The sequence below is a fragment of the Plasmodium yoelii genome (assembly GCF_900002385.2).
Source record: "Plasmodium yoelii strain 17X genome assembly, chromosome: 1".
Taxonomy (NCBI): domain Eukaryota; phylum Apicomplexa; class Aconoidasida; order Haemosporida; family Plasmodiidae; genus Plasmodium; species Plasmodium yoelii.
Genome location: NC_036173.2, coordinates 438,110 through 458,603, shown reverse-complemented (window position 1 = coordinate 458,603; position 20,494 = coordinate 438,110). Strand labels below are relative to the sequence as shown.

Below are 20,494 nucleotides of genomic sequence, written 5' to 3'. Positions count from 1 at the left end.
AAAAACGAATATATACGCTATTTATATAACCACGACTTATCATCGTTTTTTTTTATTTTGTAATGTTAATAGCTATTTTTTTTTTTTAAAATATTATGACTTGTTCATATTTTTTGAAAACAATTAAATATGTATGATGAATTATTTTTTGAAAATATATATATTAAACCATTGTAATAAATAACTACGGTCACATATATATATATATCATTGATATACCTATCTATTTGTATATATAGATAGCTTATATTGTATGCATAGATATATAAAATTACATGACCTCCAAATTGATTAGCCATATGCATGTACATGTATTATATATATTTTTTTTTTTTTTTTTTATTTATTTTTTATAATATATACTATAATAATTTTATTTATTTACACGACTCGAAGAAAATTCCCTCTTGCAATATAGAGGCCTAAGTATTTCTTTAGCATAAAAATGGATTTACTTTTGGCAAAAGCAATTTGCATTTTTGCATTTTTGTCAGTTGCAACAGGGGGGTGTGCAATACCTTATATTTTGGGTTTATTTGGAAAGAGGAACAGAAATAAATATGAAAGCAAGGTGAAAAATATATTATCGAATTTAAATTGTTTTGGAGCCGGCTTTATTTTTTCAATTGTTATGTTTCATTTGCTTCCAGAAACAATTATTATTGCAAGTTCGCATAAAGACATTACCATATTTAAGACCCATGATCCTGAAATGAAAATTTTATTTATATTTTTTTTTGTTTTTGTGGGGTTTTGTATGCAACTGGCTTTAGAATATGTTTTACCCACCGATGCTAAGCTATGTTGTGTTGATCATGGGGCCGTGAGATTTACCGATGATAATAATCATATCCTGTAAAAAATTACATAATTTATTTTAATTTAGATGAAAAATTTGTTGATATTTGCGCAATTTTGTTGATATTTGTGCAATTTTAGTTTGTATATATATTCCTACATCACTATATTATTATCATCACTACATTATTATTATTTTTTTTTTTTTTATTTTAAATTCAATCACTTTTTATCTCCCTTTTTCAGAAATGTAACAAACCATACATTAGATAATCCAAATCCCGAGATCCCCAACGCGGTACATTTTCTCTACCACATGCATATATCCACCTATATATATATATGTATATAATTTTTATTTTTTTTTTTTTTTTTTTTTTTTTTTTTCTAAAGTCTATCAACGCAGATATACATTATCACCCACACGAAGGTGACCATTCTAGTCACAAAAATCGATTAACAAAAATTTTAGATGTATTAGCATTACAATCTTTTTTCTTAACAATTTCTTTGGCTATACATTCTGGAATTGAAGGTAGCTAAATTAAAGGCGTGATTAAGTTTGAAAAATTATCACGATACTGTGTTTTCTTATGTACAAAACGATTTATTAAGACAATGCTATATTTCCTCGTCCATTTCTCGTCCATTTCTCGTCCATTTTTCGTCCATTTTTCGTCCATTTTTCGTCCATTTTTCGTCCATTTTTCGTCCATTTTTCGTCCATTTTTCGTCCATTTTTCGTCCATTTTTCGTCCATTTTTCGTCCATTTTTCGTCCATTTTCTTTCCCTCTTAGGAATGATTGTTGGGACATCGGATGATTCGCATTTCGTTTTTATAACCACATTTTGCATTTTGTCGCATAAGTGGATAGCCGGAGTTACAGTTTCGCTTTCCTTAAATCGGAATCACATTGTAATAATATTTGAATAAAAATGCATGGCCTCCCATTGTCATTGTGCACATGCATATGTATAGAGATATATATTTTGCACACATTTATACATATATATTTTGCACACATTTATACATATATATTTTTCACACATTTTATACATATATATTTTTCACACATTTTATGCATATATATTTTGCCCCCTTTTTGTGCACTCTTTTTCAGAGCCAAAATCTCAAGATAATTCTACTTTTGATTTTTATTTTTTCATCGCCCCTTGGGATAATTGTTGGGCATATGGTTCACTCATCAGGTGTGTAGATACAAACTATGACATGTTTCATATTCAGTTATTTTTCAATATGTTGTTATCTCTATCTGTTTATTTAATATATTTTACTTCTATTTTTTAGGAGAAAAAGTTACATGTGTAATAAATGCAGTATCTATAGGGACGCTGCTTTTCATCGGTTGCGAGGTAGTACAACGGAACAATAGAACAAATTTGTTTATATAAAATTGTAGCACATTTAATGTGCCATATACTTCTATTTTATTTCTATCTCTATTATATTTTATTTCATTTTATTTCATTTTTTTTCATTTTTTTTCTATTTTTTTTTTTTTTTTTTTTTTTTTCGCCTAGATACTTCTAAACGAGATCCAAATGAAGTTTACGAGGAAAGTTCGGTTTTCTAAATGGCTTAGCTTTTGCTCATCATGTTTAATTGCGTTTTCAATAATTTATTTTACATCACATATTGCTCCACATCAGCATTCACACGAATTGAATGTGGAAAGATAAAATTATCAAATATATAAGCAAAGGGAAGACACATTATTATCATTATTATTATCATTTTTATTATTATCATTATTATTATTATCATTTTTATTATCATTATTATTACCATTTTTATTATCATTATTATTATCATATTATTATCATTATTTGCTTAGTTGATTACAAATTCAAAATGAATGGAAACACAACATTGAGGAGTTGCAAATACATAACCATCGTTACATTGGTTATTACATTTTAAAATTCTTTTTTTATTTTTTATATAGAAAAAAATGTTTTTTTTTTTTTTTTTTTTCCTTGTATTTATTTTTTTGTGTATATATACAAGATTTGTTTAATAATAAAATTAAAAAATATATTTTTAATGTTTTTAAATAATTGTGTTTGTGTGTTACAGTTTTGTAAAGTTTTTAAAACTATTTTTTCTCTTAATACTAAATTTATTAAAAAAATGAGATATAAAAAAATGAGATATAAAAAAATGAATATAAAAAAATGAGATATAAAAAAATGAGATATAAAAAAAATGAAGATATAAAAAAAAGTGAAAAATTTAATAGGTTATGGGCTAGAGCCAAATCGGCACTACATCGTCATTACTATCGCTGGCCCCATCGTCGCCCTTTTTAGATGCAGGATAAAAATTATGATTGTGTTGCATAGTTATACAAAAGATAATAAATTTGAGTGGATCTTTGTAATATAAATGTGAAAACTTTTAATATATTGTTATTTTCCAAATATGTATTTGCAATTTTTTTTAAGTTAATTTTATTAATATGATTAAGATTAATATTTTCGATATTAATTTTGTTAACCTTTTGATTATTTAAGATAGCAAAAGTAAAATAAATAATACATGTTAATATTTTTTTTAAAACATGAATATCTATTTCTGTGTTTTCTAAAAATTTTTTAACATTATCTAAAGATGGTTTTTTATCATTAAAAATATTATCATCACAATTAAATAATTCTGTTGTTATTTCATGTGCATTTTTTTTAAATCCATTTTTATCATATAAAAATTTATTTATTAAAGCATGTTTTGTTTTATCATCATCATCATTTGATTTTTCTTTTCTTGTTAAATTTTTTAATAAAAAAAATATAATATTAGTTAATTTTTTCATTGCCATAGATACACTCTTTAACATATGCCTATTATCATATTTAATCACATTAATGTAATAAAAAGATGCATTCATAAATACTTTTAAAACAATCTTAATATAATCGAAATATTTTGTTTTATATTGTTGTATATAGTCATCATATAGTCCTATATCATATTCAATTATATCCAAACATAAATTAATGCAATGAAATTTAATAGAATATTTTGGAATTATATTTTGTAATATTCGATGTGTTCTTATATTTTTCCTTTTCATTTCTTTTGTATCAAAATTATAATTATTTTCATCACCATGGTTATTATTTCCAACATGGTTGTTATTATTATTATTATTATTATTATCGCTTTTAAGATGTATGTAATGGTCTCTTTGTGATTCTTTATTATTATTATTATTCATATTATTTGTTATTAATTCATTTTCATCTTTCAAACTTATATTATATACAACAAAGATAGATAAAATGTTTAAAAGATCTTTAACATATTGGAGTATATATGTATGCTCTTTTATTATGTTACATATATTTAATGATATTTCGTTAAACTCAAAGTTGATTCCTTTATCTATATAAAAATTGTTATTTCCAACAAACCCATTATTATTATTATCACTATTTTCAAAATGATTATTAATACCATTTTTATCATTATAATTTCCAATACCAAATTGACTATTTTTATTTTCATATACAGAATTTATTAAATTAGAAAAATTATTTTTTATAGAACCCATTTCTCGAATATCTACATCTACATCATCTGAATTTTCACTATTTTCATCATCTGAGCTTTCGTTATTTTCATCATCATCTGAACTTTCGTTATTTTCAAATTCGCTATTATTTCCGTCGTTATTTCTAATATAATTTTCTTTTTGTATCGGCATCGTATTGTATATATTATATCCATCACTAATTGTGTTAATAGATTTGTTTATGTTGTTAGATAAATTTGTTTCTTCAATATTTCCTTTTTTATTAATAATATTTTTTTCCATATATGTTAAATTTTTTTTAACTTTTTTTGACTTGAAATTTTTTCTTTTATTCATATTTTCAACTATTTTTAATTTTTTTAAATTTAAATAATTCTGATGTATATATAAAAGATAATTTTTATACAATCTTAGTAGATAATATGTACATGAATATATTATGTCTAAGTTAACAAGTTTGACGTTCGCATGGTTTATTAAGTTTTCCGCATCGTTCGCATCGTTCGCATCGTTCACATCGTTCATACTGTTCATACTATTTTCTTTATTTTTATTCACACCCATTTTAGATGCACTAGACACATTTACGGGCCTATTTGGGGACTGTCGCGTAAAATTACAGGTAGATGCATAACACAAACATTTATATACAAGATTGTGATTATATGTTGTAAAATTATTTATTTCATGTGTGATTTCATTTGATTTCATAAGATAATTATTAACAATCAAATAGTTTGTAAAAATATTGATATTCATATTTATCCATTTTCCAATTATGTTAAATAAGTGTAATCCTTTTTTATCTATAACTTTTAATATAACAGTAATATATGATATAACCAACATTGGAAGTGGTATATATATATTTTTATTTTCAAGAAAATTTGTAGGAAACGTTAAAAAAGATATACTGCTTGATAAATAATTAAATTTATATTCTTGTAAATTATTAAATATATTACTATTTAAAAATAAACTGAATAAATCATCATGAGAAATAAAATCGTTTATATATGATGTGTCACATAATGCACTTAATAAAAAACATGTATGTAATATTTTATTTTCATTTTCATTTGTAAAATTATCACCATATATAAATAAATTTCCTTTTATTATATTTTTTATATTATTTTCATTAAATTTTATATCAATTTCATATATACCTATTTTTGTTAATAAAAATATTAATAAATTTATACTAAGCAAATTCAAATCATTTTGATTATATAAAAAATTACTACAATATATTTCTTCATATAGATTTAAACTCGTACTACTTAATTGTATTTTATTTTCAAAATTATTTTTAAATTTTAAATTTATAATTCCTGAATCTTTTTCATTTGTGTTTACATTAATAATGTTGGTAGGTTCTGTATTTTCAAAATGAACTTTTTTTTTTTTTTTTTTTTGTTTTTTTTGATTCATATACATTTGTTCTTTATTTATGAAATAGTTTCCTATATCACTATTATCTGAATCTATTAAATCATTCATTTTCATTTGATTTGGTGATTCTAAAATAGATGCATTATCAGGTAATTCTCCACGCTTTTTTATCATAAATATTTCGGTATTATAATCTATAAATTTATATATATTATTATAAAAATATATTGGGATAGTTGAATTGTTATTTGTAAAAAAGTTCTTATATGAATCGGTAAATAGTGTACTAATAAATTCGCTTAATATATTTTGATCTATTTTTTTAATTAATGATATGAACATATTTTTATTATTTTGGGAATTATATTCTTTTTCAGAAAAATTATAACTATAATGATATATATTTAATAATGTATATAAACATTCATATATATATATAATTGTATATTTATTTAAAACTGGATGTTTTTTTGTTATTAAAACTATTAACAGTTTTAATATATTCCCAAAAAACTCACCACTTTTTAAAATTAATTTATAATATTCTTTATGTATATCATAATATATTTTATCTTCATCTGAATTTTTCACATGATCATTGTTACTATCATTATTATCATTATAAACATTGTTAATAAAAAAACCAGATCTATATAATTCTCCTTTTTGTAGATTCGAAAATGCATCTATTCGATCATTATGATGTATAGATGAACTAATAATGTTGTTATATCTTGTTTTGGTTTTTTTATCAAAATTATTAACCATATTTGAATTAAAAATTTGGTTATATGTTTTTGGAATGTTTATTATATTATTTTGAAACTCTTTTGTTAATATTTGTTTAGAAAAAACAGATGACATTTTCAATTTTTTGTTATATTTTAAATGATCAATCTTAAATTCGTCATTATCATATAGATGTGCATCTGGTTCGTTTCCTTTTTTAGAACCGCTTTTTTTTTCGGCACCCAAACTGACATTATTCGCACCATCTTTTTCATTATTATTTGTATCATCTCTTTCATTATCATTCGCACCATCTCTTTCATTATTATTTGTATCATCTTTTTCATTATTATTTGCACCATCTTCGTCATCACCATTTTGAGCGTCTCTAAAATGAAGCATATTTTTTCCTTTAAATAAATTATTAAAACCTTTGTTAATAGAAGAAAAATATTTAAAAGCAAATTTATTATTATGTGATAAAAAAAATATAGTTATAAATAAATAGACAATAAAAAGAATAGGAGTAATCTGAATGTTAAAATTTATATAATATGATGATTTTATTATATTTGTTATATTTTTTAAATGTTTTTGTATATTATTTACTATATAAAAATAATTTTTCAAATAATATATTTTTTTTTTTATGGTATTATTTTTTATTTTTAAAATTAAATCTACTAAATATGTTATTTTTTCTATATATGTTTTATAAACAAGTAGCCAATTTTTATAATTTATGTTTAAATAATTTATACTATTATAAATATATACATTTTTTTCAAGATATTCTTTTTTTTTTTTTTTTGATATTTCATCATTTATATAATAATCGTCTAAAAATTTTAATAGATAAGATTTGTTTCCTATTATTTCATGCAAATTTTCAAAATTGAATCCATTTTCGTTTTCTACATCTGTCGGTTTTGCTATTTTATCACTATCACCATCGCTATCACTATCACTATTACTATCACTATCGCCATTACCATCCTTTTCATTATCGCGAGTTTCCACATAACTGAAATTTGCACCGCCACGTTTGCTACCCTTATAACTGTTCAGTATTTTGCAAAAATTAACATACACATTTATTATATTTGTATATAGCAAATGCACATTCTTTTTATTATATTCATTTATTTTACTCTTAGTGTCAAAACAGTTTTTATTCACATTGTTATATATTTTATTGGTTTTTATATAATGTATATGTTCTATATTTGAATAATTATAAATCTTTTGAAACTCAAAATTATAATTAAATAAATAATAATGATAAATATAATGTTTTAAATAGTTATCGTTATAATCTTTTACAATATTAATATAATGATTTATAAAATTTTGAGCATTATCAAATGTGAATAATGGATTTAAAAATTCAAATAAATTTTTTTTTTCATCAAAATTTTCTTTATTTATTATTTGAAATATATTACAATATGTTTGTGAACCTATATTTTTATTTCCAAATTCGGAACTACTCGATACTACATTATTATTATTATCTTCTTTTTCGTTTGGGAAACTTAAATTAATAAATTTGTCAACATATTTATCTATATTATTTAGTATATAATCTAATATTGGAATAAAAATATTTAAAATGTGTAACGAAATTTTAAAAAAAATAATTTTTTCTGTATCTTTTAATTTTTCAATATTTACATTTTGGGTAATATAATAAAAGACATTATATTTATTATGCCACATTGTATTTATTAAATTTATTATATACTCTTTTATTTTTTTATTTTTAGATAACATATATATAATATTTAAGCTTTTAATAAAATATATATTTTTTTCAAATGTATTATATTGTTTTAAATTATTACAATTATTTAAATATATATTTTTTTTATAATAATCTTTTTTTTTTTTATTCAAAAATATCATGTTTGAATTTTCGTTCCTTAACCCGGACCCCATTTTATATAAACTGGAATTTTTTAAAAATTTATTTTCATTTTCATTATCATTTTCATTTTCATTATCATTTTCATTATCATTATCATTTTCATTATCATTTTCATTATCATTATCATTTGTGTAATTTCCTAAAACGCTTTCCTCTTCATCTTCAAATTCGAATTTATTTAATTTTTCATTTATTAATAGTTTTTTTTTTTTTTTTTGACTATATTCTTCACCACTTTCAATAACATTATCACTATCATTATTGTAACCAATTTGAATGGTTTCAGATATATGATCATAATTCGAAAAATTTATAACTATATTTTTTATCAGCAAATTTAAGAAACAATTTTCTTCTAATTCTAAAGATTCTTCTATATTTGTTATGATATTTTTTTTATCTATTTGTTTGGAAGGTGTAAAAGATAAACCTAATAATGATAATACACAACTTTCAATTAATGGATCTGAATCATTTAAGAATATAAATTTTCGAATCATAATTTCATAAAAATATAAAATTAATTTAGTAATGGTTATTCTACTATAATTATTAAAAATATTATTATTTTTATATAACCCACCTCTTATTTCATTATAATCTATATCTACATTTAATAAATGGCTTAATTCTATCCATTCACAATATTCATTATTTATATGTATATATTTTTTTTGTAATTCTATAGATAATTGTTTTTCAATTTCATTTTTTTTTTTTTTTAATATATTATTTAATGGGTTTAAATTTTTTTTATATTTTCCATAATTTTCTTTTCGTTCCATTTCCCCAATCTGTTTTATATATTCTATATATTTCATTTTATCTATTTTATTATCATAAAAGATGTTAGGAAATAACATATTCTCATTAAGTTTATTTAATTTATTGTAAAAATCGAATACTTTTATTTCATCTTCTACAATTTTATTTATATCAGTTTGTTCATTTTCTGATTCTATTTTATTATTAGTTCGAAATTTTGTATCCTTTCCTTCACGATTTCGATCTTGTATTGTTTCGTTTTCATTATCGTTCCCATTTTCATTATCGTTCCCATTTTCATTATCGTTCCCATTTTCAGATGTAGGACTGACCTTTTCGATATTCAAAAGTTTAGTAAAATAAGAATGTCTTTTAAACGATTTGACATAAAAATATAATTTCAAATCACTAATATAAACTAATTCATTTTCTATAAAATCATATTTTTCTGTATAAAATTTATTTATTGGTAAAAAATTGTAACAGCTACAAAAACCTGTTATATCATAATTAATTGATTTGATTTCATTATGATAATCATTTTTTGAATAATTATCATTTATATTTTCTGATGATAAATTATAAAATGTTATATTATCATTATCTTCATCTTTTTCTTTATTATCATAAAAAACACAAATTTTTTTACTTTTTATCGTATCTATTACATCATTATATGATAAGTAATCATATACATATTTTGATCTATTTTTTTTTGAATTTTTAAATTTGAAATTTTTACATTTTAGTATCATTTCATTTCTTAAATTATAATTTAATGTTGTATTTTTCGTATTTTCTAAATTATTTATATCACTACTATAACTGTTATATGTACTATCGGAGCAACTATTTGTGCTATTCTTTCCTTCTTCCATTATCCCATCAAATAAATAATTTCCATCTTTTTTCGTTTTCAAAATTATATCTGATTTGTTTATATCTGATTTGGTTATATCTGATTTGGTTATATCTGATTTGCTCAGATTCGATTTGTTTTTTCCATCTCGATAAGTTATATCATCTTCATTACTTCCATTGCTATACTTATTGATGTAAGATAACCAGTTAGATGTGTTTAAAACTTCATTTCCTGATATTGAATTTTTTTTATTTCGTTCACAAAATTCTTGATTTTTTCGACTATTTATCATAGAATCACTTCTTTTTATATTATTATTTTTTTTTAAATAATACATTAAAGGAATGTCAATAAAATTGTTCAAAATATTTTGCATTTTTATTTCTCTATTTGACATAATATATGAATTATTAAATTTTTGGTAATTTAAATTATATATAAAAATCATTTTTAATGCATATTTTAAATAATTAAATGATTCAGAATCTCTTTTTAATATATTTATTGTTGTTTTGGTATCTCTTACAATAATTTGTAAAATCAAATATATAATTATTTTGTTAATTTCGCTAGTTCGAAAAAAGTTTTTTAATAATAAAATTAAATAAGTAGTACTTGAATTTATATTAATATTTTTAAACAAAAAATTATGTACACATATAGGTGTACATAATGATTCTGTGAAATTTATATCTTTTCCATCTGTACCAGTAGATGTACCTGCATCTAACCCTTCTCTTATTTGTTCAGTCCCTCTTGAATTTATGTCATTAAAATTTGAAGCAATAAAATTATTATTATTATTATTATTGTTACTATTCAAAATAGATTCAGATGTAGAATCATTTGTATTAGTCATATTATTTATTAACGTTACATTATCATTTATAGAATTAAAATTTAAATGAAATTTATTAATTTTTTCATATAATATTTTTTCATTTTTCCACTGATTATACATATGTATAAATAAAACATCACGCTCAAATAATATCTTTAAAATGCTTAACCCTAAAGATTTGATTTTATGGAAAAGTACATTATTATAGCTTTCTTTGGAATATGAACAAATTATATATTCCATCTTTTTTTTATAATAAGCTTCGGGTGTCAGTGTGGTAAATAAGTTGTCGGTCGCGCTTGCATCTGTTGCATCTTTTCCATTTGCTGAATCTTTTCCATTTTTAAATTGAGCTGAAATGGTGGCTTCGCCAGCTTTCTCGGCATTTTCCTCACCAATGTCGGTTCGAAACAATGTTTTTTTCTTATTACATATAGTTATATAATCTGAATGATTTTTATATTTTGATATAATTTGTTCTAAATTTTTATTATATTCATGTAATATATTATCTAAAAATATTACATTAAAAAATATATTTAAAAATCTATTTGATTCTCCTAGAATCTGTTCAAATAAATACATAGTTGATCTAAAATCACATAAATAGTCAAATCTTTCATTCATTATTTTATTTAGTTTCTGATTATTTTTTGTGAAAGGCAATGGACCTTTTAATATTAACCTAAAATACATAAAAACTAAAATTATTAATATATACATTTCTTTTTCTTTAAAATTTATATCTGATTTAGATTTCATATGTCTTAATTTTGCTTCTTTTATAAATTGGATTTTTTTTTCTTTTTGTAAATTATATTCATTTTTTTTTAATTCTATTTTATTTTTATATATTTCAGCATTTAATACATTTGTTTTTATTTTTAAATTTTCATAATATTCTTTTAATTTATTTATATTGTTAATACCTTCTCTATTTAATATATTTTGTAAATTATTTTGTTCATTTCCTAGATGTGAATAAATATTTCCTGTACTAAATAAACTTGTATTATTGTTCATAATATTTTGATTAGTTTCATTTCCAAATAGATAAGAATTATTTCCTTTACTTCCCATTAAGTTATTTGAAAAACCCATGTTATTATTACTAAATAGAGATGAGTGTTGATTCATTCCCTGTCCTGTTAATGTTAAATTATTTGAAGATAGACCCAACAAATTGTTACTAGATGTAACATTGTTTTGCTGAGATCCAAAAGAGTTATTGAATAAAGATGATGATGTAGCTTGATTCATATTATTTGTTGCGTTTCCAAATGATGATGTAGCTTGAGTCATATTGTTTGTTGCACTTCCAAATGATGATGTTTGGGGGGTTGTATTTGAACCAAATAAAGAGGTAGATGTAGTTGGTGACGAAAATAAATTACTATTATTTGAAATCGTGTTAGATGTACCTAATGGGTTCTTGTTGAATATATTAGAACTGTTATTATTTTGGCTAGTTGGATTCAATAAACTATTTGTATTTGTGGTGCTAGAAAATACTGTATTATTTGTTAAGGTTGAGTTACTTCTATTTGCTCCAAAAAGAGATGTACTGGTAGATGCACCAAGTGTTCCTCCTAATTGACTATTTTTAGAATCCATATTATTTAACAATAAATTATTACTTGTATTCATTCCTGGTCTTGAACCCAAACCAAATCCACCACTTAGTCCTAAAGAATTAGTACCTGTATTAGATGTGCTTGATGTTTGATTGAACATGCTTCCAAATGATGACACACTTGAATTATTTTTGTTAGCTTGTATATTCGATCCAAATATGCTACTACTACTTCTAGAATCATTAATATTAGAATTATTGTTTCCAAACCCTGCACTTCCCAAGCCAGCACTTCCCAAACTCGAACCGCCAAACAGTCCTGTTGTATTTGACTGGGGAGTTGAAAATAGAGTAGATGTATTTGTTCCTGAATTGGAGGATGAAAACATATTTAGTCCAGTTTGTGGCTTGAACATATTATTATTATTGGAAGAAGTGGGTGCATTAAATAAAGAAGAATTAGATGCATCACGAATTGTATTATTATTAGATGAAGTATTTAATCCTAGTGTTTCTTGAGATGGTGAAAGTAACCTTGATGTAGATGCAAACATGGTTCTTTGAGAATCCATAATGGAATGAGATGGAGTGTTTGTTTGAGATGGATTCAAGAAATTAGTAGAATTGTTAAAATTAGATGTACTAAGAGTTGGTGTGTTATTTAAACTAGTTCTTGATGTTTCACTTAATATATTAGTTTGTGTATTGGTACTATTAAACATGGTTGAAAAATTCGTTCCTTTGTTATCTTGTTTGAACAAAGATATGTTAGTAGAATTTCCTAAAGGTATTGGGGTTGTGGCTAGTTGAGATGTAGATGATCCGATCCCAAGATTGGTTGAAAACGGGTTCAAAGAATTTGCAGAAATAGATGCACCAAAATTTCCACTCAAATTTCCACCCAAATTTCCACTCAAATTTCCACCCAAATTTCCACCCAAATTTCCACTCAAATTTCCACTCAAATTTCCACTCAAATTTGGTGAAAAAGCTTTATCAAACATTTTTTGAGAATTTATATATGGTTCAAAAGTTATATTGTTCTGTCTAAGAACTTGCTCAATTTGATATATGTTAGATGTATTAGTATTTACATCATTTTGCATTGTAGTAATTTGCGATTCAATATTTTTAGATTTATTAATATAATAATTATATCTTCTTTTAAACATTGAATTTTCTTGTTTATTCATAAAAATTTCCAACTTAATATTTTCATCTAAAAAATCTTCTGCCTCATATTTTTGATCCCGTATTTTTTTTAAAATAAAATTATTTATTAAATTATAAAAAATATTCTGAACAATATAGTTAGTTAAAATTATTAAATGTTTGCATATATTTTTATCATCATCTTCTATCATTAATTTTTTTTTTAAACATTTTTCATATATATCGTTATTTTCATTATCTTCAAAATCGTTTGGATTTGCTTCTTTATTATTATTATTATTGTTATTACTTCTGATAGTACTATTATTATTTATTCCTTGTTCTAAATTATGTTTAACATTTTGAGAATTTTCTTCTCGATCTCTTTCTATAACATTTTTATTTCCAACATGAGTTGATTCACCAATATTTAAAATATTATCAAATGGCTGATTATTATTATTTATATTTTGGCAATTTTCTACATCTTCATTATTTTTTTCCATATCAAAATCATCAAAAAATTCATCAAAATTATAAAAAATGTCAATAAATGCACAATTTTGTGCTTTTGTGTTTATATTCTTTGATCTTTTTGATTTAATTTTAGAATCAATTTCTTCTAATTTATCTATATTATTAAAAAAATGCCATATTTTTGTTAAAGACATATTAAATTTTCTTTTTATTCCAATAATATATATCAAAAAGTTAACGCACTTCATAAATATAATAATAATTTTAAGATTAATTTTTGGAACCGATAAATTATTTGTTAATTGCTCTATTTTTTTATATTTTGAATTTCCAATAGATGCTTCTTTATCAAAAAAATCAAGTTTTTTTTTTAGCTGATCATTTTGATCCTTAAATTGTTTTACAACATCTATAAATAGATCAGGAAATATATTTGTGATAATACAAAGTACTGATAAAGCAGATGAAGAATTTTTTACAAAACTAGAACATAATATTTCAAGAGATAAACATTTTAAATTTAATAAATCTAAAGAAGAATTTCCTTTTGTTTTAATTATTTCATATAACATATCTAATAGATGTAATGTTTTATAATGTTTAACAATTTTATGTTTGTCTCTAGATATTTTATTATTATGCATACTTAAATTATGTATAAATACATTTTTAAATTGAGTTGTGTTTATACAATTTTGTGTATCTATTAAAGACATCATGTTATTATATTTTTTATTTCTAACTCTAAAAGGGTTCTTTTCATCTATATCATTAAATAGTTTATTCACATTATTATTTTCATGCAAATGCATATTTTCTATATCTATAGATGTATTATTTGTTGTATTTATATTCGTATTTTCATATTGTTCTAATAAAATATAATCTACTAATAGATTTTTATTTAAAGGCATATAATAACATAATTTATTATTATTGACTGATGATAAAAAAAGCAAACATTTTTCTAACATTTTTATACAATTATATGGATAGAATCTTTTTTCAAAAATGTTATTTAATAAATATCTTGCATCTATATAACTTTTTGAATCATCTTCTAATTCTCTTTTTAAAATTACTTTAGCTCTGTTCATAATATTATCATTTAATGAACTTGAATCATCATCTTTAAATATTGGTGGGTCATATTTTTTATCTTTAAAAAAATTTATTGCTTCTTTATTATCTTCAAAAAAAATCTTTATAGCTTCTTTATTATTATATGATCCATCAAAATTCGTTTTTAATATTTTGAATCGTTTTTCATATGATAATATTTTATTTACATTATATTCAGTAAGCATTATACTTTTTATATTATCTAATTGGTTTTCTTCTGTTATATTTTTAAAAAACAAATCTATCAAATTATATTTATTATATTCATGTTTTAATATATTATTTTCTCTTAATAAATTTTCTGCTACTTTATTATCTGCTAATAAATAATTTATACAATTTTTTTCTTCAAGTAAATTTTCTAAAAAATTAGACATCGAATTTTGAATCTGTAATGAATTATTATCTAAATTATTTTGCAAACCACCAACATCTGAAATAGAATTTATTTGGGTTCCAAACAATGAATTTACTCCTTTGAAATTTAAAAATAATTTTAGTTTATTATTACTTTGTTCAATGTCTTGTAATATCTTATTTGCATCTCTAGCAGATGCTGTGTAATCATTTTCATAAGAAAGCAATTTATTATATGCATCTAAATTAGATGCATAATTTTTAAAAATTTTTTTATCATTTATATGCTTTTCAACAAGATAATTTTCTTTTATCAAATTTCTTAAATATGCATTATTCTTTTCAAGATATTCCATAACATTATTATTTTTTAAAATTTCTTTAAGATAATTATTTTGTTCAAATAATTTTTCTAACAAATTTAATTTAAAATAATTTATGTATGTAAAATATGCATTAGAACAATAATCATCATCATCATCATCATATCTGTAATCATTTCCATCATAAACATTATTGTAATTTCCATTTTCATATTCTTCTTCACCATTTCCATTTTTGCTATTTCCACCTTTGTAAGATGAAACCAAATTTGCATTGTTATTTGAACCGGTTATTGCATTTTGGCTACTTGAAATATTTGCACCTCTTCCGAATACGTTTCGATACAGATCTCTACTATTTTTACCATTAATTTGGGCATTATTTGTTATGTCACCATTTGGTATGTCATTTATTTCATCATCTATTGTGCTAAAATTGTTATTTAAAGGTCCCCCCGATTTTGTATTTCCACGTGTTTTTTCATATATATGCTGCTTATTTGTGATTTTCGAAAATTCATTAAATTTTCCATTTAAAGCACAAGTAAATTGATTAAATAACTTTTTTATTAAATTAAAAATATTTAAATTTGCTGTTAAAGGGGTTTTAAAACACATAACAACACTTTCAATTATTTTTAAATCATATATATTATTACATAAAACAGATGCAAAATCTAAAATTTGAACAAAAATATCTGAATAAAAATCGATACAAATTTTCATTTTATCTTCTGCAATTAATTTTAAACTTCTATATTTCATTATTATCATCCGTCTCTCTTCATTTATATTATAATATTTATTTTCTTTTAATTGCAAATGTTTATCATATTCATTTTTTGAATTTCGGTTAACACTATTTTTATTTCCACTATTATCTACTTCTTGAATCTGTTCTAAATTATGATGATAAAATGTATCATCGATTTCAGAAAATTCCATAATTCTTGAATGGTATCTATTTATTATATTTTTCAGAATACATACATATTTTGTTACTAAACGTGGATAATTTATACATAATATCTTTAAAAATGTTAATATATCTATTATACATTCGCCTTTTTTTTTATATATGTATATTATATTGTTATGTAAATTACGATATGAATTTTGATGGATATATAAATCAGAAGAAGAATTCTGAATCGTTCGATTTATTAAAGAATCTGAACCCATTCGATTTTGAGATGTATTTTTATTAATTCCATCAAAATTTTGACGAGTTTGTAATATATTATCTTGAATAAAAGATGTAGCATTATTATTATTATTATTACTTAAATTGGTAATAGTATCTTTAGATATATTTCCATCTTTATTATCTATTTTTTTTTTGCGTTTTAAAATAAAATCTCTTTTAATATGACTATCTATAAATGTATTCCATACATCTGTTGTTCTTCCATTTTTTATGAAAGATGATAAAAAAATACTATGAAATAAATGAAATATTAAATTTCCTATTAAGGTATAACTTGAAACTTTTTTTAAAATAAAATTATGCAATAGTTTAAATATATTATCATCAAAAATAGATGATAGTATATCTTCTTTACTATTAATAAATAAACCTATAACAAATTTTAACATCAAAATATTAGAATCAGATGAACATGATCCCGTGATTCCATCATTAGATGCATCTTGAAAATTTTTGTCATTCCAAAATTCTTCAACATTTTTTTCTTCAATTTTATTATATTTTTTTTTTTTTTTTGCTTCACTTATTTTACTAAAGAATAAATAATAATATGATATATTTTCACTAATGTAATTTTCACTAATTATATAATTATTTTTGATTCCAATTAAATGTTTATAATCTTTTTCTGTGGTCATGCAATTGTATTTCCATATTGTTGGTGTTTGAAAATTTTCAAAATTTATTTTTTTATTTTTTAATTCTAATAGTTCATTTATATTTTCTTTACCAGAAGATTGTACACTAATGTTAATACCATCTGGAGATAAGGAATTATTTATTTTTATATTTTTCCTTTTTTCATATACATATTTATCTATATTTGGGTGTAAGCATAATATTAATAATAAACTTATTTGTGTAGATAATGTAAGTGTTGATTTTTCAAAATGATTCAGACTACAATTACAGTTATACCAATATCCAGTAGAATCTAAACATTTATTAAATATATTATTTTTTATTCCACACTTATTTTGAGAGTTCATCATAATATTTCCACTATTTTTTCCTACTAAATTATTTATTTCAGAATGAAAATTAGAAGAATTTATTTGATTTGGCGTTACTATATTATTATTACTACTATTAGTACTATTACCAAATTTGTTTAATAAATTTACATCTAATAAATTTGAAGTTTTATGATTTATATTTGACATATTTTCATTAGATTCTGTTATAATTATATTAGGCACATTATTCATATTTCCAATATTAACCGAATTAGTTATTAAATTTTGTCTTTGCGAATTTGCAATATCAGATATTAACGGTTTATTTATTTTTGCCAACGTATTAGATTCTTCAAAATTAATAGAATTATAAACAGAAGGGTTTAATTCATTTTCAACAAACTCATCAAGTTTATTTAAACCCGAATCTGATATATTTATATCTAACTTATAATAATCATCAGCTTGTGATATAATTTTACTATTTTTAATATTTTTTATATATTTAATAATTTTTTTATTTTTTTTTTGTGATTCTAAAAATAAAATATTGTCTAATTCCTTGACATAATAATCTGTTGATATAAAATCAAAATATTTTGTTGAAACAAGATGATTTATTGATTTAAAAATAGAAGAGATGTTATATATATTTGCATGAAATTTAGAAAAATATAAAAATAATATATCTAATAAATTAAATAATATATTTATTTTATGTGTTTTATAATTAAATACATATTCAGATTTATCACAAATACCATCAAATTTTATTAAAAATTTAATTATTTTATCAATTTCTAAAAATATATTTTCAATCAAATCATTTTCTGTTAGATTAACTAATATATAATATGAAAATTTATCTCCATTTATTTTTTTATTATTAATATTTTTTTTTTTTTTTTTTTTAGAAATATTCAAACTAGCTAATGAATTATTACTTAATGAACTATTATCACTTGATGATTTTATTTCTTCATTTTTTTTTAATTCATTATCTGTATAATTATCTTCTTTTTCACTAAAATATTCATGTTTCATCAATTTGTTATCATTATCTAATGTTACTCCAATTTTTTCATTCCTATTTATATACCCTAAAATTTCCAAAAATATCATAATAATTAAATTTTCTTTTTCTATACATTCTTTTAATACCTCATTGATATATATTGTTTTGCTTATTTCTGTGTGTATATTATTTTTTTCAAGATTTTTGTAAACATCATTAAACAAATCACATACATAATAAACATTCCTATTTATTATTAATGAGCATTTTATTATATCTTCCATAATACTTAATAAATTTGGATATTTTGTTCCTAAATAATTTTTTAAATCATTTTTATTTATATTGTTATCTTCTTCATAATTTAAAAAATAAAATGGGTTCGAAAATAATTCAACATTTTCATCAAAAAAATTTACTAACTCATCTTGAATTTTTGTTATTTCAGTCAATGGGTTCTTATTTTTCAAAAAGCATTTATTTTTTCTTTCCTCTTCATTGATAGAATATTTATAATAAATATTAATTTTGTTATATATCTCATAATAAAATGATGTATTATGTTCTTTTTTTTTTTTTATGTCATTTTCCTTTTGTATTGATTCTTCAACTTTTCCACCCCCAACTAGCTTTTCATTTATTTCTGAAATATTCATATTTTTCATGAGACAATTCATAAATCTCCAAATGAAAAATTAATAATTTATTACTATTCCTGTATCTACATATATAATCATGTGTTATTTTATCAAAATATTTTTATACAAAAAAAAAAAAATCAATAATTACACATTTCTATTTATACATTGTTTTTGAGCCCATGCTTTTATTTTTGTCTTAATTTTGGGGGAATGATATGGTATATGTAAAACTGTTTAATAAAATATACTCTCTATACAATTTGCTTACTTATTTTGTAAAAAATAAACATACTGTTTAAGCAATATATAACTAAAACAAAGTTCATACATGCGTATGTGTGCAAAGCAGGTGAGAATATATATATATATATATATATATATATATATATATATATATATTGTTATATATATTGTTATATATATATTGTTATATAATTGTTATATATATATATTGTTATATATATATTGTCATATCCAACTTATGATGATAGGGTAGTGCAAAAAAGGGACATTATGCTTATTGATTCACTTATGATTTTGAACAAAAATAAAAAATAATATGGAGATGTTTACATTCATATAGTTACAGCGCAAATAATATATATTGCTTATTTGTTTTACAGAAATTATTTTCAATAATTGTCAATATAATACATGTACAACCATTTGACATTTCAAAATTCACTTTTTTCTAAGCAAAAAAAAATACTAAGTATAAATTTAATATTAATGGAAATGTACGGAAATATGTAAAATTCATAAATAAGTTATTTGTACTATTCATTTAATAAATAAC

At 21.4% G+C, this 20,494-nt stretch overlaps 2 protein-coding genes across 2 annotated transcripts; one reads left to right on the top strand and one right to left on the bottom strand.

The window, feature by feature from the left end:
- Positions 1-445: 445 nt before the first annotated feature.
- Positions 446-2,500, top strand: PY17X_0109300 (zinc transporter ZIP1, putative; the record flags this gene model as incomplete). The annotated part of the gene is made up of 7 exons (XM_022957832.1): positions 446-855; positions 1,045-1,096; positions 1,192-1,333; positions 1,597-1,715; positions 1,921-2,008; positions 2,109-2,173; positions 2,342-2,500. 7 exons carry the CDS (start codon positions 446-448, stop codon positions 2,498-2,500), a joined length of 1,035 nt encoding a protein of 344 aa, XP_022811253.1.
- Positions 2,501-3,144: 644 nt separating this feature from the next.
- Positions 3,145-19,734, bottom strand: PY17X_0109200 (erythrocyte membrane protein; the record flags this gene model as incomplete). Its single annotated transcript, XM_718724.3, has 1 exon — positions 3,145-19,734. The coding sequence occupies one exon, from the start codon at positions 19,732-19,734 to the stop codon at positions 3,145-3,147; it is 16,590 nt and encodes a 5,529-aa protein (XP_723817.3).
- Positions 19,735-20,494: the final 760 nt, after the last annotated feature.